Source organism: Equus przewalskii, chromosome 3 (assembly GCF_037783145.1).
Source record: "Equus przewalskii isolate Varuska chromosome 3, EquPr2, whole genome shotgun sequence".
Taxonomy (NCBI): Eukaryota; Metazoa; Chordata; class Mammalia; order Perissodactyla; family Equidae; genus Equus; species Equus przewalskii.
Genome location: NC_091833.1, coordinates 114,518,824 through 114,543,156, shown reverse-complemented (window position 1 = coordinate 114,543,156; position 24,333 = coordinate 114,518,824). Strand labels below are relative to the sequence as shown.

General features: G+C 54.7%; 2 protein-coding genes across 2 annotated transcripts; both read right to left on the bottom strand.

Annotated features, from left to right (window-relative positions):
- Positions 1-597: 597 nt before the first annotated feature.
- On the bottom strand, positions 598-3,287 carry S100P (S100 calcium binding protein P). The gene is made up of 2 exons (XM_008542017.2): positions 3,150-3,287; positions 598-876 (listed from the first exon to the last, which is right to left on the bottom strand). The coding sequence occupies exons 1-2, from the start codon at positions 3,285-3,287 to the stop codon at positions 727-729; spliced, it is 288 nt and encodes a 95-aa protein (XP_008540239.2). The 3' UTR covers positions 598-726.
- On the bottom strand, positions 598-23,787 carry LOC103565854 (MORF4 family associated protein 1 like 2-like). The gene is made up of 3 exons (XM_070613323.1): positions 22,195-23,787; positions 1,919-21,681; positions 598-1,789 (listed from the first exon to the last, which is right to left on the bottom strand). Exons 1-2 carry the CDS (start codon positions 22,809-22,811, stop codon positions 21,639-21,641), a joined length of 660 nt encoding a protein of 219 aa, XP_070469424.1. The 5' UTR covers positions 22,812-23,787; the 3' UTR covers positions 598-1,789; positions 1,919-21,638.
- Between the last annotated feature and the right edge of the window lie 546 nt (positions 23,788-24,333).

Sequence of the window (24,333 nt, the reverse complement as noted above, 5' to 3'; positions counted from 1 at the left end):
AACCAGGCGGATTACTGGCCTGACACCCACGACTCACTGGGAGTCGCTTTGGCTGCTTCCTAAAGACGGTTTCATAAACCTGTAAACACTGGTGGGTGGGCAGTTGTTCACTGGCCATTCCCGTCCTCACTTGTAATTCGTTTCTTCTCTAAGTCTCTTACTGTGTTTTCTGATCTTTGTGGCAAAAAAGGAAAGTATTGTACCATTAAGAAGATGCTACTTGAAAAAACATGTTTGGAGAGGTGGAGGAGCCAGGGTTTCCTGAGTGGCTACGTGCCTGACTGACTGGATGAATGGACGGATGGACGGATGCAGGTCCCACTAGGCTCCCTTGGGTCCAGGACAGGGTGGCACTCACCTTGTGCTGACAATAAACAAAAGCAGGGACTGTGCCTCAGCCATCGGGCTAGCGCAGGGTGGACACTCGGAAAATGGCCTGTGAGTGGATTCTTACCAGCAGACTGGTGTCGTTTCCACCTCCATCTCTCCACTGGCAGGCAGTGAGCATTAACTGACAAATTAGTGAATTGTTTTGTGTGGGTGGGTGTGGGGTACAGAGGTTTTAAGAAATAATAATCAGTTTCTCTGAGACCAGGGTCATTTCACAAGCATTTTATTAATCAGAGGGCCATCAGCCGGCTCCGCCCAGGGAAACGACTGCCAACAAGAGCTTTCTGGACGCCAGGGGCCCACCCGGCCCCTGCAGGCACCTGGGGCTGCGGGGCCTCACTTGGCGCCCCCCTGCTGGAAGTACTTGTGGCAGGTAGACGTGAGCGCGGCCACAAACACGATGAACTCGCTGAAGTCCACCTCGGCGTCTCCGTTGGCGTCCAGGTCCTTGAGCAGTTTGTCCACGGCACCCTTGTTCCTTCCGGTCTAGGAGAAACAGAGGCGCAGGGTCAGCGACTGGGGTGCCTGCATGGGGCCTTGGCCCAGCCAGGAGAGGGAGGGAGCCGAGTGGTTGCCGCCCTTGCCTCCCGTGCCCGCACAGGCGGCGGCCCTGGAAAGAGGCTCGGGCTCCAAGCAGTTGGGAGCCGCCCTAATGCGTGTGACGGGACGCCAACGAACTGAGGGCCCGTCTAGGCCGCCTCTGAACTGCAGGATGCTGTGTGGGAGCGGGTGCTGGTTTTACGTGTAAGTTTCGAAGGGGATTGTCTTTGGATCATCGTATCATTGCTTTAAAGTGACGATGATTCCCGGAAACGCACGCACTCGCTGCTCTGTCCCGGGTGCGCTGCTGGCTCCAAAGCTCTTTGCGTTACGTTTGTGGAACGCCGGTCTCATGTCTCATGCTGCCCCGGGCCAGCTGCTTTACACACACCTGCAGGCCTCGCGCCCACCAGGCCAGGAGATGCACCGCCCTGGGTGCGGATGGAGGAAATAAGGCCCAGAGGGCCCGAGAGACGGGCCTGAGACACCTGGGAGAAGGGGACTCGTAGGGGAGACCAGGCCTGGAGGGACAGAGTCCCCACTCTCCCCTCTGCTCGGGCACCCGCCTCGGGACCCCGGGGCCCCAGGTCTTCTTTGAGAGGGCCGGTGGGGGTCTCTGAGAGCCTGAGCCCACTGTGTGTCAGACGAGAGCACCGTCCTCAGAAGGGACCAAGTGCCACCACCGTGCAGATCCGAGAAGCAGCAGCAGGGGCGCCGGCGGCGCAGCCCGGGAACCGACATTCAGTGGTAAACGAGCAGCAGTGTGTCCTGCGGCAGAACACCTTGCAGCTGCCGAAAGTGAGCTTGAGGAGGCTTGTAGCCCGCCCGCCGCCCAGCGTTTAGGAATCTCTGAGTGTGCCTGGCACGGGGCTGGGGACACTGCTGAGCGAGTGCTTCTCCAGCTTGGCTGGGCTGCAGCATCTGCTGGAGGGCCCAGCTGCTACTTCCACCAAGTTCCCCGGGATTCTGACCTCACCCGTTTGAGAACCCCTGGCTTAGCCACGGGTTCTCCAAGTGTGTTCCGAGGACCCCCTGCATGAGGGGGAGTGTTCGATGAGCAACGAAGTTTCAGAATGTCTGCTGTAATAGTAAGTTCACAGAGAAACTAAATTGCATGTCAGCTCGCCCTTCATTCACATCCGCCTTGCCCTGGGGAGAAGGCTGAGCGGCAGAGGGAGGGGGGAGTCTGTGTTGGGGGGTTTCTTCCCTCCACGTTTCTGTATTTTTACATTTTCTACTGCAAACATATATTTATAATAGAGAACAAATGAACTTTATTTTTAAAAATATATCTTCATTGCATTCATATCTAGAAAAAGATAAATATACTGAAGTGCTCAGTATCCGTGAAGTGATACTTCGGGCTGAAAATGTCAGGCTTCCATACTCAAGGATCAGTACCAGCCCGGACCCCTTAGGGACAGGCAGGCAGGCAGGCAAGCAGGCAGGCAGAGTTTGGTGGGGCCAGGGGGGGTGGGGGCGGGGTGAGAGGAGGGGAGAAGAAGGGGCGGCTGGAGGGTGAAGAGGAGGGAAGTGAGGAAAGGGAAGTGAGGAAGGTGGGGGAGGTGGAGGAGGGCAGGCCTCTGCTTACAGGTCCCTGGGGAGACTCCGTTGTGAGCCTCCAGGCCCAACAGCTCTAGGCAGACAGATGCCAGGACGGGACCTCCTCCTGTCCCTACTCTGGTCAGTCCCACTAAGGCCAGGTAACGCGGGACGACCTGGGGATCAGGGGAAGGAAGGGGGCAAGCAGGAAGTGGAGCCTGGATGTTTGTGGCCTGGAGCCTTAGAGAGGGACAGTTCCCAGGGACCAGCAAACCTGGCCTCAGAGACGGCCCTGGATTGGGTCCCTGTGCCCCATCCCCCGCCACTCAGGTTCTAACCCCACTCTCCCCGTGGGCCCCCGCAGAGAATCTGGGTCACAGGGAAATTGGGGCTCCAGCTCCATGCTTCAAGGTTGACCTGGCCACATCCTTTCCCTGCTCAGAGGCCCCAGGGTCCCCAGCCCCTGGGGCAGCAGATCCACTCCTAGCCTCAGCCCGCCTGCTCTACCCCTGAGGCCACTCTTCAGAGCATCTGGGTGTTGACCCTTTCCGTCCCTTCTGCCTTCCACACCCTCCTTTTTTCTCCCCCCATGCTCCCTGACCCTCTGCATGTTCCCCCATCAAGCCCACCCTATCCCCCATCCCGTTCCCCAGGGCCCTGTGCCCGTGGGCCCTCACCTGCAGGAAGCCCGGGAGCTCCTTCTCCATGAGCGTCTTCAGCTCCCCCTTGGTCAGGCTCTGCTTGCTGCCCTCGGCACCCGAGTACCGGGCAAAGACGTCGATGATCATGCTCATGGCTGTCTCCAGTTCCGTCATGGTGCTGGATTTGGACCCACCTTCCTGCTGGGGGCTGGCGTGGACCCACCTTCCTGCTGGGGGCTGGCGTGGCCGAGGAAATGTCCCACGGGAGGCGTTTTGGCCTTTATAAGGCCCAGCCTCATATTGACACAGAGGGTGGGACAAACACAGCTGGACTGTTCGAGAAACCCCACCCCTCCCCAGTCTGTGTTGCCCAGTTCCGATGAAAGGCATTGTTGCAACTTCCTGGAACCTTCCCCCAGCCAGGCTGGGGTACAGGATACTTGGGTGAACCCACGCTCTACTGTGCTTCCCGATGTCTTGGGGTCATCACTGAATTACAATGGTGTCCCCCATTGTGGCGGACAAGTCGGGTCTCTGGGGTAAGTGGGTGCCTGGTGAGTGTTTGTTGAGTGAGTAATGAATGAGTGGACCTGTCCCCTCCCGTCATCTGGCCCTTGTTCGTGTGGATATCAGATGGGCCTCTGGCACTCAGTGGGTGGACGTGAGAAAATGCCATTTGAGTGAATGAGTGTTGGAATGAGCAGCTGAGCTAGTGTCGTTCAGCACCCAGCTTATACCTCTGCCCGGGCCCGGCTCCCCAGCCCCGCCGCAGTTACGGGCGTTAGACAACGCCAAGGCTCCTCTGGGGGGCCGCGTGTGTCAGGATCGCTCTGAGCCTGGGGTCTAAGTCAAGTTCATACCCCTTTCCCTCTCTCCTCTCCCCCAAGTGGTGGGCACGTGGAGTTGGAGTGTTTGTCGCTGGGAGGGCCTGCAGGGCCCTGGCTGCCCAGTGTGGATGCCGAGGGAGAGCCAGGCCTGAACCCTGAGGTCAGGGTGGGCGGAGATGAAATCAAGCCACGTACATAGGGCGCTCAGCACCAGCCCGGCACAGAACAGGGGCAGCCGCTCTTACAAGAGCCAACTGTCCTTTGGACACATTGCCTTTCTCCAGGTTTCCTGCAGGGGAGGCTCAGTGTGGCCCCGCTGGTGGCCATTTGGGGAGCAGGAAAAGGTCAGCTCCACTTGCTTGGGTGCTGGGCAGTTTCATTTTAGGATAAGATTACATGATTCACGTCCCCACGGAGCCCCCCAAGGGACTCCATTAATAGGGACCTCATCAGCACAACAAAAGGAGAGCTCACCTTGGCAGGCTGAAGTGCTGCTGAGGTGTCAGGCACTTGAAGCCTTCACAGCTGTGGGAGGAGGACCTCGACATCAGGTGGGAGCCGCTCCCCAGCCCCTGAAGTCTCCCACCAGGCCAGGGCTGCCCCTGCTGGAGTGTCTCACTCGCAAGCCCTACAAGAATGGGTGCCGGCCCCTTGGGTCCTCCTCAGGGGCTGGGGCCTCATTGCCGAGAAAGGGTTCTAGACGATTTGTTGTGTCAGAGCCCCCATTAGAGAAAAAATATTCTGACACTTGTTAAAACGAAAGGAAGACAATTCAGGACTGTTGCAGCAGGAGTCATGACCTTCGAAATAGGGGCGGGAGACGAGGCTCAGCTACGAATATGACAGGGACAGCCGGGCATTTATAGCCAAGGAGCAGAGTGAGGGAGTCAGCGGATGGGGAATTACTAAGAGGAGACCTCAAGGGTTGGGGGACTCTTGCTAAAGGCAGGCCCAGGACTTACACATCAAATGCGGAGGATGAGCAACCTGCGGGGGAGGGGGGGGGGGAGGCGGGCAGTGGGGAGGTGACTTAGCAATTCTCACTTCCTTCTCCCTTGGCTGGGTTAGGCAGGCTGCAGACGGCCCAGGGCTGGAGGATGAGGCTGAATCGTAAAGAGGGCTGGGGGAGCCTGACTGCGGTTTGGTCAAGGGCAGTCTGTCAGACCCGGAGGACAGGTTCCGGGCCCTCTGGGTGAAGACCGGGACAGAGAAGGGCAGGCCTGGGGCTGCCTTCATCGTGGCAGCTGCTTCGCCTGGGCCTGGCGGGGTGGCTGGCGCGTGCGCAGGGGAGGTGCTGCTGAGAGGGCCTCTGGACGCCCGGGGCGGCCCAGGGGACGGGCAACGCCTGCAGGGACCTGACTCACGGCAGGCATGCTCACAACCTACTCCCACCTCTTTGCTAAAAAAAGGATGCATTTTTCCAGAAAGTTTTCCTATGAATGTGTGTTTTCTCCAAAGTTTTGTTTTCAGACTTGTTGCAAAAGTCAAAGCAGGCCCTTTCAAAGACCTCGTTAGGTGGACATCTTTGTAGGGATTAAAAAAAAAAGGTGCCCTTTTCACCATTGTTAGCGTGACAACTGGAAACCAAGGCCGGCTGAAGATCACTAAGCGCCTGGCCTGCATCATCAGACAGCCTCTCTGTGGGCAGACAGCGATTTCCTAGACCAGGCCTTAACTCTTTTAGAAATTTAGCAAAAAGTCCACTTATCTGGAAAGCTATTTTCTTCCCAGAAGGAGATTATGAATTGCATGATGCAAAAAACGCTCTTTTCTGTCCCTGACCAGGTTGGGGTCATTTTTCTTCCCACCCTCAGACCTGGGCACCCCAGGGTCGCTGGGGCTAGGGACCCCTTTATAGCAGGGGGATTCTGGGGCTCCCAGGGTGATTGTCCAGCAGTCAGTGTTACCACACAGGGCAGAGGGCTGCGGTCAGGAGGGACAGAGGACATGGAGGCCTCGGTTCCCATCCAGGGCTGTGCATCTTAGGAGGGCCTCCGGCCTTTCCCTGCAAGCTCCTGCTCCGTCACCCACAGACATCTGGGTGTGGGCCCCCCTTACATCAGAGGGAAGGTGAAGAACTCTAAGGACAAGTGTCCTGTGCATTAAACAGGTAAAGAGAAAAGGCAAAGAGGCCCGGGAATCACCCCCCAGGAGGCCCTGCCCACTGGACAAAAGGCCACCGCCCCACCAGAAGCCCACGCGCTGCTCTACTTCGGCCAAGGGGGATGGGGGGAAATGTCTCTTGGGGGTCCAGGCCTGCAGGGGGTTGGGAGGTTTCTGGAGAGGCACAGTGTGCGGTGGGGCAGGCAGGGCGTGGCCTGCCCTGGGAACAGCTCTCTCCTCTCCAGTCTGCGTGGGAGGAGGCGTTCTGAGAAGGTCTGTGCTCAGCAAGCACAGAGAAGGCCCCTCGTGTGTGGCCCCCGGCCACAGAGAGCCCAGCAAGCACAGGCCCCAAACCACAGTGTGCTACAAGTTCCTGTGAGTCACCCAGGCCCCTGCGCTGGGCTGGGGGGTGCACCATGGGAGAGACTTGAGCCCTGACCTCTGGGGGCCAGCCAGAGATGGGCGGCAAGGGGAGGTGACAGGGAGGGGAGAGGCAGAGTGGCAAGGAGACCCCGGGCCAGAACAGCCCTGAAAGCTGAAGCCGAGTCTGGAGAGGTAGGTGGGCTTGTAGGAGACGGCGCTGCAGGCCAGGGGGCAGCGAGGGGGCAGAGGCAGGAGGACCTGACATCTGGGGAAATGGGAAGTGGGGTGGGCTAGAGAGGGGAGAATGGCGGGGACCAGGAGAGGCCCTGAAGGCTGGCCTCCTGGGGCCTTTCTCCTAGGCCTGGGCCTCGCAGGCCTGGCTGCCCAGCCCAGCCCCTGGGCTCCTCAAATGCCAGCTGTCCGGGCCCACCCACCCAGGGCTGCCAATTCCCTGAGCTGGGCTGGCCCGAAGCTTCCCGGGCGACCCTGCCGTGCAGCCCAGTGGTCCGGAGGGTTTCGGCTGGGAAGAGACATGGTTGGATTCGCCTTCTGAGGTCGACTCGGCAGCTGGTGTGAGACATGGATGAGGACGGAGAGGCTGGAGGCAGCGAGCCAGCAAGGAGACTGCAGGGTAAGGAGCCCTCTGGCCACACGACTTCAGGGCTCCTGCAGCCACCTAAGGACATCTGGGAGTTGGTGGAGGCCTCGCCAGGGAGCAGAAAAGAGAAGGAAGAGGAGAGGGCCTCACCATCCGATGTAACCTCCATTCCTTGCAGAAGGGGAAATTGAGGCTCGGAGTAAGGACGTGGGTGAACAAGCCCAGGCTCGCTGACTCCACGCTCGCTGCACAAACAGCTCCGGGATCAAACCGGTTTTGTCCTTGATAATGCCTCAGACAAATATTTGATGAGGGAGGAGGTTGAGAGCTGAGGAAATTAGTTTCTCAGGGACCAGCTGGATGTCAGAGGGCAGGTGCCACAGAGCTGTGAGGGCAGGGTTGTCGTCTCACCCTGGGCACACAGCTCTGGGGGATGGGGGCAGTGAGCCCTGGACCCAGCAGTGGCCACTCGCAAACCTCTTTCTCCAGGCTAGAAGGCTTAATGGCTCCATCTCCAGTCTCCCCGGCAGCTAGGGGCGCCCACACACCACAGTTCTGGTCAAATGATGCTTCTCTGGGGCTACGGGAGGCTGGCCTTGCTGAATACAAAGAGGCCGTTAGCCCTTCTGCTTCTTCCTTCCAGAACCCTGGAAACGCTGTCCAGAGAAGCAGTGGCTATGTTGCAACCGTGTGGCTGTGGCCGTAATGGATTGTTGCTTGTGACTGAGAGCGTTATTCCAAACTGGTTGTGTGAATTTCCAGGGGCTACAAATTGCCACAAACTGGGTGGCTGAAAACAAGAGAAATTAGTTCTCTCACAGCTCTGGAAGCTCTAAGTCCGAAATCAGGATGCCAGCAGGGTTGGTTCCTTTTCGGGGACTCAGAGAGAGAACCTGTCGCATGCCTCTCTCCCGGCTTCTAGTGGTGGCCCGAGATCCTTCGAGTTCTTGGCTCGCATCTGCACCGCTCCACGCTCCGCCTCTCTGGCACGCGGCCTTCTTCTCTCTGTGTCTGTCTATTCTTGAGACACCAGCATGTTGTACTAAGGGCCCCTCTAGTCCAGCATGACCTCACGGTAACGTATTGCATTCGCAGTGACCCTGTGTCCAAATAAGGCCACATTCTGAGGTTCTGGGAAGGACATGAGCTTGGGGCACACCATTCAATCCAGCAGGCTGGCGCAGGCCTCGGTTACGCCACGCAGTCGCTTGACAGCTGCAGAGCCACAGCTTACTTCAGTTTGATTCCTGCCTGTCTTTTATTTGCTCTCTGACGTCTTGGATGAGTTCTGTAACCTGGCATCAATTTTCTGTGAAATGGTGGCAATCATCGCCACCCTCAGAGGTGGGAGGAGACTCTAAGGTGCATCAGATGCAGGCTGAGCTGCAGCCGAGCGTGTGACCCCTGGCAGGGTGTCGGCCACCCGCAGCACTCACTTCTGGCCCTCTCCCCTTTTCCTTCCACGTCTCCTAGCTGCCTTCTCTCTACCAGATGCTCTAAGGCAGAGCTGCGTCTGGTCCCCCCAATCTAGACACTGAGAAGCAACAGACAGTGACAGTACAGAGCGGTGAGTGATGTGCCAGAGGCCTGTGGGGGCCCCACAGAGGGGCTAACCCAGCCAGGAAGGTCAGGAAGACTTGTGGGGCAGGCAGTACTTAAGATGAGACTTGATGAGACAAAGGGGCTTATTCAGATGAGTGGTCTTCAGAGTGTAGTCCCCAGGCCAGCAGCATCAGCATCCTCTGAATTAGAAACCCTGAGGCAGGGCCCAGCCGCAGGGCAGGCTGGGAGATGGGGTTGGACAAGGCTTCCAGGTGACTCTGATGCATGCTCCAGTGTGGAACCACTTGTCCAGACAAAGGGAGGACAGTCTCACGAGTGGGACCAGCCTGTGCAAAGGACCAGAGCTGGGAGACAGCATGGCGCATCTGCAGACCAGAGCAGAGGCAGGGGCAGAAGCTACAAGGACGCAGCTGAGTGGAAGGCGGTGAGGCTGGCCGGTGGTCAGGAGAGCTGAGTAAGGAATCTGCATTTTACCTGAAGCTGGAGGTCTGCGATTCTGGCCTCGTTGAGCCGAGTCGTGGGTAGAGTGGCTTCGGCGATGGCAGTGAAATCTCAAACGCTGGCAAAGGGCCTTGATGGAGGAAAGGAGCGCGCCCTCTCCGAGAAGATGCAGGTTGGATAGTGGCTTCCCACTCTCTCTGTGGGCCCGGAGCTTCACTGCAGCCCACACGTGGGGGCCTCGCTGCCGGCCTGCTCGAGCCACGCCTTAGGAAACCTTTGCTGAATGTTCTGCGAGTCAAGACTTCCAGGTGAGAGGGTCTCGGAAAACCCATGACAATGTGGGGCGCTCAGAATAAGAGGCCAGGCCGGCTGGAGCGGAGAGCACTCTGCTTTGAGGACCCCTTTCCACGTGTTCCAACCCAGGCCTGGTTGACTCCAGACTAACGTGTTATCCTCGAAATCTCCTCTCATGGGAAAACTCCTGACACTGGCAGGAAGGCTGCCCCACGATCTGCATTTTAAGCAGCACGGGGGGTCCCAAAAAGTGCCCCAATGGTGGCAGGAACCCGGCCCCTGCCCGTGGTGCAGGGCTGCCTGGTGCAGGGCTTGGGGCAGGGGGCCTGGGGCCTGCCTGGCCTTGGCCCACTGGGCACTGACCTGCAGAGTGACCCTGGTGAGTCCCTTCCCCCTGTCAGACTACTTTCTCCATCTGTGAAACCAGGGGTTCAGATTAGACCACCGCCAGGACCCTGAAGCCCCAAAACCACATTCTCAAGCTGAGGTGCCCACATTCCTTGGGGTGCACGATGCACGCTGGGTGTACTAGAACACTCAGGATTTGAAAAACATTTCTGTTTAGACTGAGAACTCACAGGAATTTTCAAGCTAAAACAGGAGCCCTTGTAGTGAACGCCTGTCTGTAGCCCCCATCTCCCGGGCCCATTCAGTCGGTTCCTGGCAAACGGTCCTCGCCAGCCCTGCCAGGTGGCCGGGTGCTCTGCAGGACCAGTGGGAGCTAGTCTCCGTAGTCCCCTCCCCTGTGGGTCTTGGGTGACCACAGGGGAGGCCAGTGTGAGAACAGAGAGGAAGAGGAGCTGAGAGGTGGAGGGAGGGAGGCTGGGAGCTCGCTGAAGTCAGCAAGTCCTGCATTCGCTGCCTCTCCCCTCACTGCGCCTCCCAGCCTCACTGGGGCCAAGCCCCCTGGGGTGGGGTGGGAGGAGCCACTGGGCTTGAGTCCGGTTCTGCCATGTACTGCCTGGGGGCCTCCGTGAGCCCAATTTTGTCCTCTGTGAAACAGGATGAAGTATCACGCCAAGGGCTGCGGTGAGGAGGAAAGTGTCCCAGGCACAGGCTGCCCGTTGACAACTGTGATGGTTAACGTTACATGTCAACTTGGCTAGGCTATCGGCCCAGGTGTTTGGTCAAACACCAGTCTAGATGCTGCTGTGAAGAGAGGTTTTTATTTTTATTTTTATTTACGTATTTTTTGAGTGAGATCAGCCCTGAACTAACATCAGCTGCCAATCCTCCTCTTTTTTTGCTGAGGGAAGACTGGCCTGAGCTAACATCTGTGCCCATCTTCCTCTCCTTTATATGTGGGATGCCTGCCACAGCACGGCTTGCCAAGTGGTGCATAGCTCTGCACCTGGGATCCGAACCCTTGAACCCCGGGCTGCCGAAGCGGAGCATGCGATCTTAACCGCTGCACCATCGGGCTGGCCCCGTGAAGATATTTTTTTTAGATGTGATTAACATTTAAATCAGTGGACTTTGAGTAAAGCAGATGACTCTCCATAGCGTGGGTGGGCCTCATCCAATCAGTTGATAGCCTCAAGAGAACCGACTGAGGCTTCCAGAAGGAGGAAGTCTGCCTCAAGACGGCAACATAGAAACCCTCCTGTTTCCAGCCTTCAGAACTTGGACTCAAGACTGTGACATCAGCTCTTCCCTGGATCTCCAGCCTGCTGGCCTGGCCTGCAGATTTCGGACTTGCCAGCCCTCACCATCATGGGAGCCAATTCCGTAAAGTCTGTGTGTCTGTCTCTCCCTCCCTCTACAGGTTCTGTTTCTCTGGAGAAGCCTGATTAATACAACAGCCAGTGGACTGAATCCAGCCTATAGACTTTATTGGCCAACATAGTGTTAAAAAAAAAACGTTATTAATGTTTAAAATTGGGAGATTTCATCAAAAAGAATGTGGACTCCTAACTTGGAAACGAGACAACGAGACCAGGACTGCGGGCACGCAGAGCTGAGCAGCCCAGCCTCCACCCGCTCCCCCCGCCTGCCCCAGGGCATTGTGTTTTCCCAGGATCAGGCCAGCTCCGGGCCCAGTCCACGTAACCTTTGGAGAGACAGATCCTCCCACTGAGTGCTGGCCACATGGAGCATCAGATCTGGTCCCTGCCTGGAGGAGGTGGCATGGCATCCTGTCAGGAGGACCAACACATCAGCCATGTTCAGAATGGGGGCAGAGCGGGAGAGAAGCAAGTGAGGCCTGGGGTGCCCCGAGCACTTGCCGCCCCTCCTGGGGACACCGAGCCAGGGACCGGAGCTTCTGTTCATGGGAGGGCTGCACTGGAGACGCCACCTCGGAGCTGGGGCCACGCTGCGCTCGCTCCTCCTCCTCCCTGGACTCTCCAGGGGTCAGCCCTCCAGCGGGAGACAGAGGGGCTGAGGAAGGAGGCGGGCCGCCGACCCCAGGCCCAGTGTCCTCAGCAGCCCCTGCCCTGTCCTCCTCATGCGAGGAGTGTGCGCAGGGCAGCGCCGGGAGGGGCTGGCACCTCCGCTACTGTCTGCAGCCCTGGTCTCACCCATGGGGCCGGCGCCTGCCTCACAGGCCTCGTGAAGACACAGTGAAAGTCAGTGCCGGGGACTGTGAGCAGGGACGCAGCAGCTCAGCACTTCACTTATTCCCAGGAGTGCAGCAGCCACTCCGCCACAGCCACAACCGGTACCCTCTCCCTCCCTCCCTCCTTCAAGGTCTCCCTCGCCAAAGGGGCTGAGTGTTTTCAAGACTGCTAATGTTTACCTTTAATCTTCACTTCACTTTTTAATTATTTCATTTAAAAATATTTATATTATTTTAGTATTATTTTATTAGTTTTTTAAATATAGGGAAGTGTAAAAAACAAAACAAAAAATGGACCCTGACCTTCCCACTCAATTGTTAATTGTGACATTAACCATTAGATAAAGTGGCTCCTGAGTAGGTTTAGAAAATTCCAGCAAGACTAGAAGGCACATGATGAGACTGACAACCACTGCCCGACCCAGCCCCTACTCCAAGGGAACCACCTATGGCTGCTTGCGATTCCTTCCAGAAGAATGTGCACGTGGGCCCCAGCTTCTAGGAATCGGCATACGTATGTGCAGCATCTCCTTCCTTGTCAGGTCCGCGAGAGCCATCGCCATCACCCCTCTCTGCAGCCTGCTTTTCCACCTAACCCCTCCCGACACGCTCCCCTTCACTACAAGGCCACCTCGTCCTTCTTCTCGGTCCCTTTGGCAAGAACACCTCTCTGAGCAGCCTCCTTAGCTTCTCCAGCCTCCCTGGAGAGCCTCCTTCTCCACTGGCGCTCGTGCCACAGTACTGCCCCACCCATGGCCTGGGAGCTCTGCAAAGGCTGGGGGTGAGGGGTGCAGCCCTCCTCTGAGTGCCAGAGCCCAACCCAGGGCAGGGCCCCCTTTCCTGGAGCTGTGGGTGGTGTCAGGGCAGGGCTGGAGACTGACATCAGAAGCCAAGGCTGAAGGGATCAGGGTCAAGGTGAGGGCCAGGTTGAGCCACAGGGCCAGCATCCTGTCAAATTCTGCTGCCCTTGCCAGGCTTGCAGAGCTCTCTGCAACTAGCTGAGGCGAGCTGGCTAGTGTTTCCGCGATTAAAAGTGGTTCCCCAGGTACTTGGCTGTAAAGATTTAAAACCAACAAACTACTTCCTTGTCCCACCACTTCCCATCCTCCACCCTTGTGCTCCAGCTGCAAATGTCTTGGCCTTCTTCCATATTTGACATCGTTTCATTGTCTTCCAGCTTAAGGAGGATGTTTGCTGTAGATTTTAAGTGGATGCCTTTATCCTCCTACTGTAAGCACACGTTTTTAATGGGTGTTGCACCGGAATGCATGAAATGCTGCCTCTGCGTCTTGTAAGACCTTCGTGTGTTTTTTCCTCCCTAATCTGCCACGAGGTGAACTGCAGTAATGGGCTGTTTACCGTGTGGCTCCTTACAAAAAACGCCTGCTGACCCCGGCCTAGGGCGAAGTTCCCTCCAACTGAGCAGATCTCCCAGCCGTTCTGGAAATCAGGCAGGGCTGAGCATCCCCACGTTAGGGATGGGCAAAGTGAGATTCAGGAACGTCTGGTGCCTCTCCCAGGGCCACACAGATGCAGAAGCCACGACTGGAACCAGACTCCTCTCCTCCAACCCCTCAGGGCCAGAGCCAGAGCCTCCAGGAGAATGTGTGTAAGTGCGTCTGGGATGACGGCCAGGAACGTGTCCTTTTAGCGAGCTCTTCCCCTCTTCCAGTAACAAAAGAAACGTTTTAATAATGCAGTAATTAGACATCTTGGGGGGGCCTGACTGGAGCGTCCTAAGCAGATTACTGAAAATGCTGGGGAAACTCCCCTGACTGGTCGCTGAGGAGAACGCTGGCTCCTCGTCCTGGTGAAGTGGGACACGGGGGCCACAGTCCTCTGAACCAACCTTCGCGGAACTTAAGCAGCACATAGAATGGTTCTTCCAGAACACCAGTGCACCAGGCATCTCTCTCCAAGACGGGGCACTGAGAAGGCTCCGGAAGTCCTCACCACCAGTCTGTGCTCCCTGGGAAGCGCCTTGAGAGGCAGGCCGCCTGGGTTCAGAGCACACGGGGCAAGCACGTGGCTATCACCAGGGGCTGCCCTTCTGTGGGAGGATGGGAAGGGACAGACTCGTGGATGTGGACTCTACACAGACAAGCTCTGCAGCGAACACGGGACTCTGGGAGCTCGGCTAACAGTGCGACCTCCCTGCCGTTACGTGCTGGACCTGCCCACATACTTCCCCGCCAGCACGCCTGCTGGGCATCGCTGGGGCCATTACAGCCTGAGACCGCTGAATGGGGTGAGGCTCTGAACTGTCGGCAGAGGGCTGCTCAGGGGCTGGCGGTGGCTCTGAGGGGGCACCAGCACTGCTGGGGAGCTCAGGAGAGTGGCTGTTTGAGCACAAATCTGCAGCGCTGCCTTCTTGTGTGAGCATTCTAGGCCACCGCCCCAGGAGACCTGGGGGGAAAGGGCCTGTGGATCTTGGTTTTTAAACCCATTATTATCCAACACAGAATCTGAGAATAAAGGAGATTGCTCCAGGAGGGAGAGGGACCCAGGGGCCATGGAAGGGTCAGTGGGATAGGACAGGGTCCACCCTGGGGTGCACTGAATGAGGGACACCAGGCGTGCCTAAGCTGGGCTGGAGGTAACTAGCACTTGGAGTTCAGGACTCCTGGGGGGAAGCAGGGAGGGTGCTGGGTGTTGGGGAAGAGGCATTTGGACTGTGGCTGGAATATTCCCAAAGGAAATGTTCTAGAAATGGGGTGTCAGCAGATGCGCCTCTGGCTGTTGGCTTCAGAGCAAACCGGGGGAAGCTTACGTTAACTGACAGCCAGAGGCGGCTGGAACACTCGAGCTCTGAGGGGGCGAAGAGGGAGGCGGGAACCTGGCATGGAGAGCCTGGGGGGCAAACTGCCGTCCAGGGCTGTGCCCGGCCTGCAGCATCCATGTGTCATGCCACACCAGGTTGGTCCCATCAGTGGGTACCTATCTCCATATCACACATCATCAAACAGAGGAAGAAACTCCCTCCGGCCACCTCTCCAGGCACCTCCTTTCTGTGCTCTACTTCACAGCAGTATTCCTTCAAAGAATGCTGCAGGTTTTCTCTCCATTTTTACCACCTTTCAGGTACAGTGGAGCGTCCCAGTCAAAGGAATCAACATGGGCAAAGGCCCTGAGGCCCTCATGTGCTTGTCACGGTCAGGGAACAGCAAGGCAGCCTTTGTGGCCAGAAGCAGCGAAGGAGCCCTGAGGAAACCAGGCTGGGAGGCTGCAGAGGTCTGCTCACTCCGCACTTCGCAGTCTGCAGCCCACACTCTGGAGTTTGTTCCGAGGGCCAGAAGAGGGAGTGACAGCTGAATTCTTAATAGATGCCAGGAAGGTACTGAATAGTATCTTACAGGCACCGAGAGAACATTTGCCAACCTAAAATTATAGACCCTCACAACTGTCTTCCAAGGGAAAGGGCAAAGTAAAGCCAGGGATGTTCACCATCATCGCTCCCCACAGGTCACCCTGGGACACGGGTCCGGGGGGCCCAACGACCTCCGAGGGAGGAAGACACGCAAGGGAGAGCCGCGAGCAGAGATCGACAAATGTGTGGGTAAATAGAAACAAAAATGGATTAAATAAAACAATACTTGTTTCCAAGGTGTCAGCTCAAAAAAAACCTATAGCATATCAGAAGTTCTTAGATCCTTACGTGTTCTGGGAGGAGGGTAAAGATATTGATAAACTTTAAATTTTTCCTAATTATGCCTGTTAAAATTTTGAGAATAATAAAGGAATAGAAAAAGAATACACAACTTCTAAACTAGTACAGGGGGGAGAAATTAAAAACTCTTAGTTCATAATAAGGCAAGAAAGGAAGAAAAAAAAGGAAATGGAAAAAGTGGGATAGGTCAAAATAAGATGGCAAAAATAAATCCAAATATATTATTAATTATAATAAATGTATAAGGATTAAATTCTCATGTCAAAAGACAGACTGTGGACCTGGATAAAGAAGAAAAAAAATCCCCAAATCCAGCTGTATGTAGTTTACAAGGAACATACTTAAAACATAAGGGCTCAGAAAAATTGAAAATAAAATGGTAAATGATTACAGGGCAAATACTAACCAAAAGAAAGCCGAGGTAGCTTACATTGGAGCGGACAAAAAGTAGTACTAGAAACAGCTGCCTACATAATGACAAGTTTTAATTCAACAGGAAGAGAGTACGTTTCTAAACTTGCATGCACTTAATCACGTAGCTTCAAACTGTCTCAATCCAGAATCGAGTTCAACAAGCCTCTCTCTGGGCGACTGACACTTGAGCACACGAGAGGATTGCATTGTCAGCCAGGGGTGACTTCAGGGGCCACCTCAAGGAACCCCTCATTCATTCTTTTCTGATTCTCAGTACTTCTGCAACCATGACTGTGGGAGTTAAGCCAAGTGGGTGAAATGTGTGTGACTTGCCGGACAGTGAACAAATGACAAGACTGACTCTTTGCAAAACCCAAGTTCAGAACGCCTTTGATCCCCAAGAATTCCGTTGTGGGTGTTACCACACGACCATGGGGACAAAGATCAAAGATGAATTTCATTTGTTCAGTAGCCTCTTTCTAGTTGTAGAGAATGTCTCAGGGCCTCTCTCTGAAACCCAGGCATCTTCTGCTGCCTAATGAGACTCTTAGTCCAAACACAGGACCGAACTGGAAGTCCCAGTGTAGCTGGACCATAACATTAAATTCCGAAAGACTATGAGAGGGCCTGGGACACCTGTCCTCACAGCTCTGCCTCAAGGGGCAGGGCTGAAATTGTCCAAGAGGTGGCTGGTTACTTTTTATGAATCTGAGACAAATGGAATGTCAAAGCCTCAAGGAAGCTCAAAGACAAGAGAGTGCAAAACCGTCCTCTTATGGTGGCCCAGAAAGAGACAGTCACTTGCTTAAGGGCACAGAGTGAGCAAGCGACAGAGCCAGGAGTGGAACGGGCCCTCCTGAGCGCAGCCCATGCCTTCCGTGCCATCCACTGTCTGTTCTAACTTCAGCACAGTCAGGAGCTCTTTCTCCCTGGCGTCTTCCCCTCCTCTGGGCTCAGACAGCAGATGTTGCACTTTGGATCCCAAGGCGCATATTTCATGCACTTGGCTGTCACTAGTTTACCATCATAGTGCCCAAGATCCAAAATGCCTTCATCCAAGGGGTTAGCTTAGCTGAGGAAACGTCCAGATGGAGAGACCTCAGTTCTATACTGACACAGGACGGCTACCAGTCGGAACGGAAACTTGCACAGACCCTCTCCTCCCCGTTGCCCGTGTCTCCATATAGCTTCAGTCATCTAACACATGGTCTGCGATCCCTCTGGGCAGCCTTCCCCGTTCCCTGGCTGGGTTAAATACCACCTCCATGCCCCCAGCCCCTGTACTTCCTCAGTCTCAGCACCTCTCACTCAGTGTGTGGGGCCTGTTAAGCTGGCCACCTCACCCACTAGGATGCAAGCCCTTTGAAGGCAGTGACCGTGGAAGAGTTGTGGCTACAATGTCTAGTCCAGGGTCTAGCACAGATTAACCCTTCAATATATACTCAAATGTGTGAATGAATGGGTCAGTGACTGTCACAAGGAAGCCAGCTGCTCTTTTGTGTCCCAAGGACTTAGTACATCACCAGCAAAATATGTGTTGAATGAATAAGTGAACAAACACATACGCGAATCCATTCTATGAAATCGGCTGGACAGTGCTTGCTGGAGACTTAGAAGACATCTGGAATGTGGGATGCCTGCACTTGGGCTCCCTAATCCCACCCAGCCTGGCGGGACTCCTCACACTTCTCCTCGGGCTAGAGATGGTCTGTCATGGCCGATGCTTCCTGGAACATCCTAGAGGCCAGAAACTCAATCCTGTGCTTGCTGCTGCATCCCTCTCTAGAGGGCTCAGCACTGTGGACTGTTATTTAGAAAACTGCCAAGGACTTGGCTGCTGAGAGAAGAGGCAGATGGCACAGCAGGCGCTGGCTGAAGTTGTGGGAAGAGCCCTGGCACCACTCAGTCCAATGCTCCTGGGCAAGTTTCTGAGCGTTTTTTCAGCCGATTTCCTCACCTGAACAATGAGGATAAAATGACCTCTGAAATTTGGGAAAATTAGATAAGGTACATTAAGTTTCTAACCCCGAGTAGGTTCTTGTAATTCAGATGTTTGTTTTCTCATTTTCACACACCCAATGTCCTGCTGTTGGCCAGGAGCTATAGGAACTCAGCTGTGGGGCAACAGCAGAAACGGGATCAACGCATGCCAGGTTTGCTCTTGGCCCCTTGCGTGACCTTATAATTTGACCTACTCCATCCCACTCGTATCCTAGAGTGACCTTCCTCTTAGGAGTGTGCCGAAAGCAAAGGTAACTATCCCAATGATAATTATTTTAAAAAGGAAATGTATTTCTTTGAACTAAAATCACGTTCACCTGAACAGACACACCATACTCAAAGAAAGGGATTCCCAAAGAATTTCCCTATCTCCACTCCTTGCCCTGCTTCATCTGACGCTGCTGCAGTCACCCTTGGTCTGGCCTCTGGGTACAGCCAAGAAAGGGACCTCAGAGGCTGCCACTCCTAGACAGGGGATGTGCAGACCCTCAGTCCTCAACCCTGGCAACCCCAGCCCTGTTAGGCTGCGTTTACAATGGTCCTGCGGATTATGTGCTGGTTAAGCTATGGCACAAGGTACAATCGCCCTTCTAATAAGCAAGGACTATAGACCTGAAGGGGAGCGTGGGGGTCGGATCTGAAATTGGTGGCTGCAATTCCAACACTGACAGATGTCACGAGCAAGCAAAGGAAGCTGAGGCAGGGAGGGGAGTCGGGTCCTCGTGTCCCTTCTGTAGTTTCACCGGTGATACTGCCAACCCCACTTCACACCCTTGCCCGGACCATCTTCCACAATGACACATGCATTTCCTAAACCACAAATATGAAAGTGTAGCTGCTCAAACCGTTCCATGGCTCCCCAATACTCTGCTTCCCAAAAGTTTTCAGCAAACCACCCTTAACCTCAGAGGGCCCTGCTGCTCAGAGTGTGGTACCCGGACCAGCAACACAGGCATCACTTGGGAGCTTGTTAGAAATGCAGGTCAGGTCCTTAACTACAGGATCGAAACCTGCATTTTAATGAGACCCCAGGGGTTCACAGGCACTTGTAAGTTTGAACAGCACTGCTCCAGGGCTCAGGACAGCCAGAAGCAGCCTCAAGTGGGAGACTTCTTCAGCCAGTGGTATGTCATTTTAAAAATTAAAAAACATTTTTCCTGTCAAGCATCCAAAAAGCTGACTAGTCAGCATGCACCAACATATCCCTTGGCATCAGGTACTCTACAGCACGTCTAGATACAGCTCGGAGCACAGAGACCCCAGCTGGAGGAGCACAAACGCACAGGATCAAGTCTACACTCCTCAATGTCATGCCAAGATCTCCACAACCACACCTCCTACCTCCCTCATTACCTCCTTGTCCCTTCCAACACCCACAAACCGTCTCCACCGCGCCACATTTCTACCTGCTGACAGACTCCGGGGTCAGTTCCGGACTGTTCCCTGTGCCTGGAGTGCTGTTCAGGAAGCTGTGCTCACGCGTCCAGGTCCACACAAGTCGCTAGGTCTGAAAGGCTCTGTCAGACCCCCTGCCGCTCAGGCGACTCCCACGAGTGTAAGCACAGAGTACGCGCATCTCTCTGCCTGTGGCAGTCCTGGTTTACACTTGTGGCCCCAGACTAATCACCAGGGCCACCTTTCACTTTCACAACTGCCCTGGTTTGTTTGACAAATGATGTGGCTACACTAAACAGGTGCTTGGGTCACGAGCCTCAGAACCACGGTTGAGTCCTTGCACATCCTCATCCCGCCAGCACCTAACGCAGGCCACACTCACCAGCACCTAGTGACCACTTTGCCCCAAGTGCCCCCAGCTGTCTGCGGGTTGCACCCCTATTCTCATCCTTGCTCTGCCCCCAAGTGTCAATTTTAAACATAGCAGCCCCTCAGCCTCTTCCTATGTGGTCAGATCCTGTCACTCCTCTGCTTACACCCTCAAGCTGCTTTCCATGTCATTTGGAGGCAGAGCGATTGTTCCTCCTTCTGACCTCACTGTCTACCACGTGGGCCTCATGCTGCTCCTCACTTCTTTATCCTGTTTCTTCCACCTCCTGTAATATTCCTTCCTTAGATATGCTTGTGTATATTTCACACATCCATCTTTGCTCAAATGTCACTATACCAGAGATACCACCTGACCATCCTCTATAGAACGGCAACGCCTCCCCCCAACACCCTATCTTCCAACACCTCCGTTTTTCCTATGGAACTTACCACTATCTGATATATATAATTCTCTTTTCTGCCTTCCTGCAGCCAGGCACTCTGAAGCTTCTTACAAACATCAGATCCGCGTGTCCCAGCACTTTGTCCCCTGATGTGCCCAAGCATCTGAAGGCACTCCATTCATGCGTCAAATCAAAGACCAGCACTAGGGGCACCAGACTGTAACTCTGCATTTACAGGTGTGTCTCAACCCACTAGATGGCCTCTCCTGGAAATTCCTAACATCCAGCAGAGTCTGGAGTAGCATGTGCTCCCAGGGAACGCTGAGTGACTGAATGAACTTTAGCTCCCTGCAGGCAGGGGCAAGACCAGACGCTTTCCTGAGGCACCCTCCTGCCTCCTCCTTGCTCTTTTTACAGGCACTGCAGATCAGACTTCCCTCTGGGCTACAGCTTTTGAACTCGTTCCTAAATCATAAGTATCTAACTTCCAAGTGACAATGATGACAATCAAGGAGAAATTTTTATTCTGAAAAAAGTTTATTTATCTCACCTTTTCCTGGCCAAGTCAATGGCTTCGATCATTTGCACATTTTAAAAACTGGCTTTCAGCATTGGTTTTTCCAGGCAAATGAATTTCATCATAACAAGTTAGATTCTGATCCCAGTCCCTATGAGGTCTGCTCTGGTGACAAAGGCGAGCATCATCTGAAGGTGCCTCGTGCTATCACTTTGGGGCCCACAGTGGCCAGCTCCACGCTGTCCTCCCCAACCCCCCAGACCCTTGCAGGGGTCGTGCACATTTTGCCAGAGAAGCTCCTGAAGTGCTTTACTGTATTACATTTAAAAAGTTTACCCCAAGTCAGCAAATACATGTAGCACCTAGAACTCATCCCTTATCCTAGTTACTCACCAGACAGGTTACATGATGTGCACCAGTTAACATGCCACAGAAAAACTACATTTCTGAAAAAAAGAAACAAAGAAAGCCAGAAGAACACAGCTCTCCTCCTCAGATCTGACAGACTGCAAAACCCCAGAATGCATACACCCACCACCCTCCATGCCCAGCGGTCCCTTGGGCCTTCTCAACCTCATCCAAAGTAGTGGCATCTGCCCCCTGGATGGGGTCTGGGTTCTTGCGACAGCAGCTGCAGCCAAGTAGTGTCTTCTCTCCTGCAGAACTCTGACCTCAAGTCTCTCATGGGTCCCCAAATTCCAGGAAGAATAAAAAAAGAGCAAAGCACAACAATATACTTCCAAATTTTAAAAATACAATTAAGTGACAGTAACAAATATGGCTACACAACGGTTTACAATCTAGGCCCTATTCCTTTATGTGAGAATATCTAATTAAAAGCTGTCTTTCCCAAACTGAACGCACCTAGTAACCGAAATCCAGATTGAGAACAATAGTAAAATCATCTACCAGAATAGTACTGGAGATTCAGTGTTTCACATGGCGAAAACGTAGATAGAAAAACACGGGAGAGAAAACGACAAGCTCTCTCGGTTTCAGCCTCTCCAAGCAATCAGTCCTCCTTACCAGCTGAATGGAGTCCATCAGTGGGTAACCTGGGGTAAAGTGGGGGAAATTCATCATCACAAAGTAAATTCTATAACACTCATGTCCTGGGGTCAAACAAATAGACCCAACCACCCGTGCAAATGGTACCCCCTGCCGTAAGGACGTCTGAAACGCTCCCATCTCATCACAGCATTTACACGTTTCCATCCTGTACTTCTGCTTCAACACTTCTCTAACGCACACCCTCTTCTTTTTTTTGGCCTGACGGCCTAGAGTTTCACTCTAGTGACTGAGCTGGTCCACATTCTGCAAATATTTTCCCATAAGTGATCTTTACGCTTTTACCACATAACAAACTACCGTCTTCCAATCACCAACGTTTAAAACATGTCATCTAACCTAAAGGCTTTGCGCTGTCTTGTCCCCTCATCCCCCAGCCGCCTCCCACCGCCCAGCGTCGATGCACTTGGACGCAGGGCACTACACACGACTCCGCAGCAGGCCAGCTCCCCGCGACCCCTCGCCGACCGAGCCTCACCGGCCCCGTCCTTCAGCCGCACCCGCAGCCGTCGATCTGCCGGTGGAGCTCCACGAGCCTCTGCCCCATCAGCGCCGCCTCCGCCGCCTTCCTCTCCACCTTCTCGCACAGCCTCATCACCCTCTCCTCCGCCCCGGCGCCCACGGCGCTCTCCTGCGACGCCTCCACCTCGCTCTTGAGGGCGTCCAGCAGGCTCTCGATCTCCAGCAGCTTCCGGCGGGCCCGCAGGTGCGCGCGCACGTGCTCGCGCTCGAGGGCGGCGGCGTCCCGGCGGGCGGCGTCGAGCGCGGGGCTCGGGAGCGTCTCCCAGTCCCGCTCGGGCTCCCGGCCGTCGTCCGCGTCCACGGGCCGCATCGCGCCGCCGCCGCCACCGCCCCGCGGCCCGGTCAGCGCGCCCGAGAGGCCGGCCGGCCGCCAGCGAGCGCCGAGCGCAGCGGAAGCGCCACCGTGACGAGCAACAGGTTCCCCCAACTTTTCGCAGCAGAGACGGCGTCCAAAATGGATTCGCAGCCGTCTACCAAAGCTCGGCTTACTTGCGGCTTTTTTACGACACGCCACAGTTCCTTTACGGCCACGCAGCTGGTGGGACCAAAGTTTCGGACGCCCGCCTGCCGCGGCCGTGCGCGCACGCGCACACATCTGCAGGCGCGCGCACCCCGTCCCGGCTCGCGCGGTCCCTCTGCTCCAGCGGCCGGCTCCCTGTGGGCTTAGTGCAGAGGTTCTAAGGCTTCTTGAATTTTAAAGTCGGCTTCTCTGCTGTAGTAAATAAAGTGGCTTACTATCAGCACAGCGCTGACTGCGCAGTGCTCTAAGCTCTTGACCTTCTAAAGCATAAATCACGGAATTACCGTGGTATGTCCGAATCTTTTAGCGCACCGAGAAACGAGGTGGCTTGCCCAGTGTCAGGATTTCAGTCTTGCGCAGTTGAAAACAGATGGTCTCTCGCGTTGAGGCGCTAAAATGGACCCGTGCGGACGTGAAGAGGAGAGGAACAGATTCCTCCTTCAGGACGAACTGAACTCGCTCGATGTGTGAAACGATGTGCGAGTGTTCTCAGGGCCGACGTGCTGATGGGGACAGAGCCCTCGTTCCTGTCGGAGGCATCTCCCACAGTCCTAGGTTTAGTGGCTTGTTTCCGCCGACCCTCACTCTGATAGTACCTTGTACCTGGAGCTTGTTAACGGACTTTCCTTCGCTCCTTTTTCCTTTGCCTATTTGTTAGCCACGACTATGAAAGCTTCCTTCTCCTTTTCAGCAGAGGAAAGAGAAATTCAAGGGCTACTTGAATTTGTGCTTTTCCTGAGCTGCAGTCCCAACAAACCCCAAATAAACTTCTTTTTGTTAAAGTCTGTCAGAATTTACCTCATAATTGGTCGACAGTCTAGGCCAAGGCTGTACCCACCGGCCCATTTAGAGCCAGTTCGAACAGATCCCACCTCTTATCAACACAGTGATTAAGGATTGTCTTTTAGAAAAGCTGCAAAGTCACCTAGCCAGGGCATGCGCAGAAGAAGAAATCGTGGCCCGAAACGACCTCAGAACCAAAGATCCTCCTTCCCCCGCAACCCAAGGACCGGGAGACGACCGGAACTTGAAAGCTGGACTCTTCAGAAGCGAGGGGTCCCTCATTCAGGAAGATCCAGGGTTATAATTCCTTCCCCACCTCATGCAAAATTTTTAGAATGCCATCATTATGTTCAGAACCTCATCATAAATGGTTAACACCTCACCGTAAATGCCTGAAGCCCACCAATCAAAACCTGTCCCACCAGCGTTTCCGGGTGCCAACCTGTTCTCCCTAACCTCATACACTTTGCCCCAAATCCTGAATCAGGGAGACAGAACTGAGGGCATACGCCCCCTGTCTCCCCGCAGGTCCATCTTGCAGAATAAAAGCTGATTTCTCCCCTCCAAGGCTGATGCCATAATTAATTGGCAGAGAACCCCAATTTTGTGCGGTGACAAGGTCATCCTCTTAATCACCACTCACTCTTGCCTCTTGGGCAGTTGCCTTCCCCAAATACTAGTTGAGAACTGGGATGTCCCAGTGCTGATGCTAATGACCCTGTTCTCCTTTTGTCTAAAGGGTAAGTTTCACCCTGCCTTGGATTTTGGTTGTATGTCTGTAGCTCGCTTTACCAGACTGTAGTGTAGGTCTGAT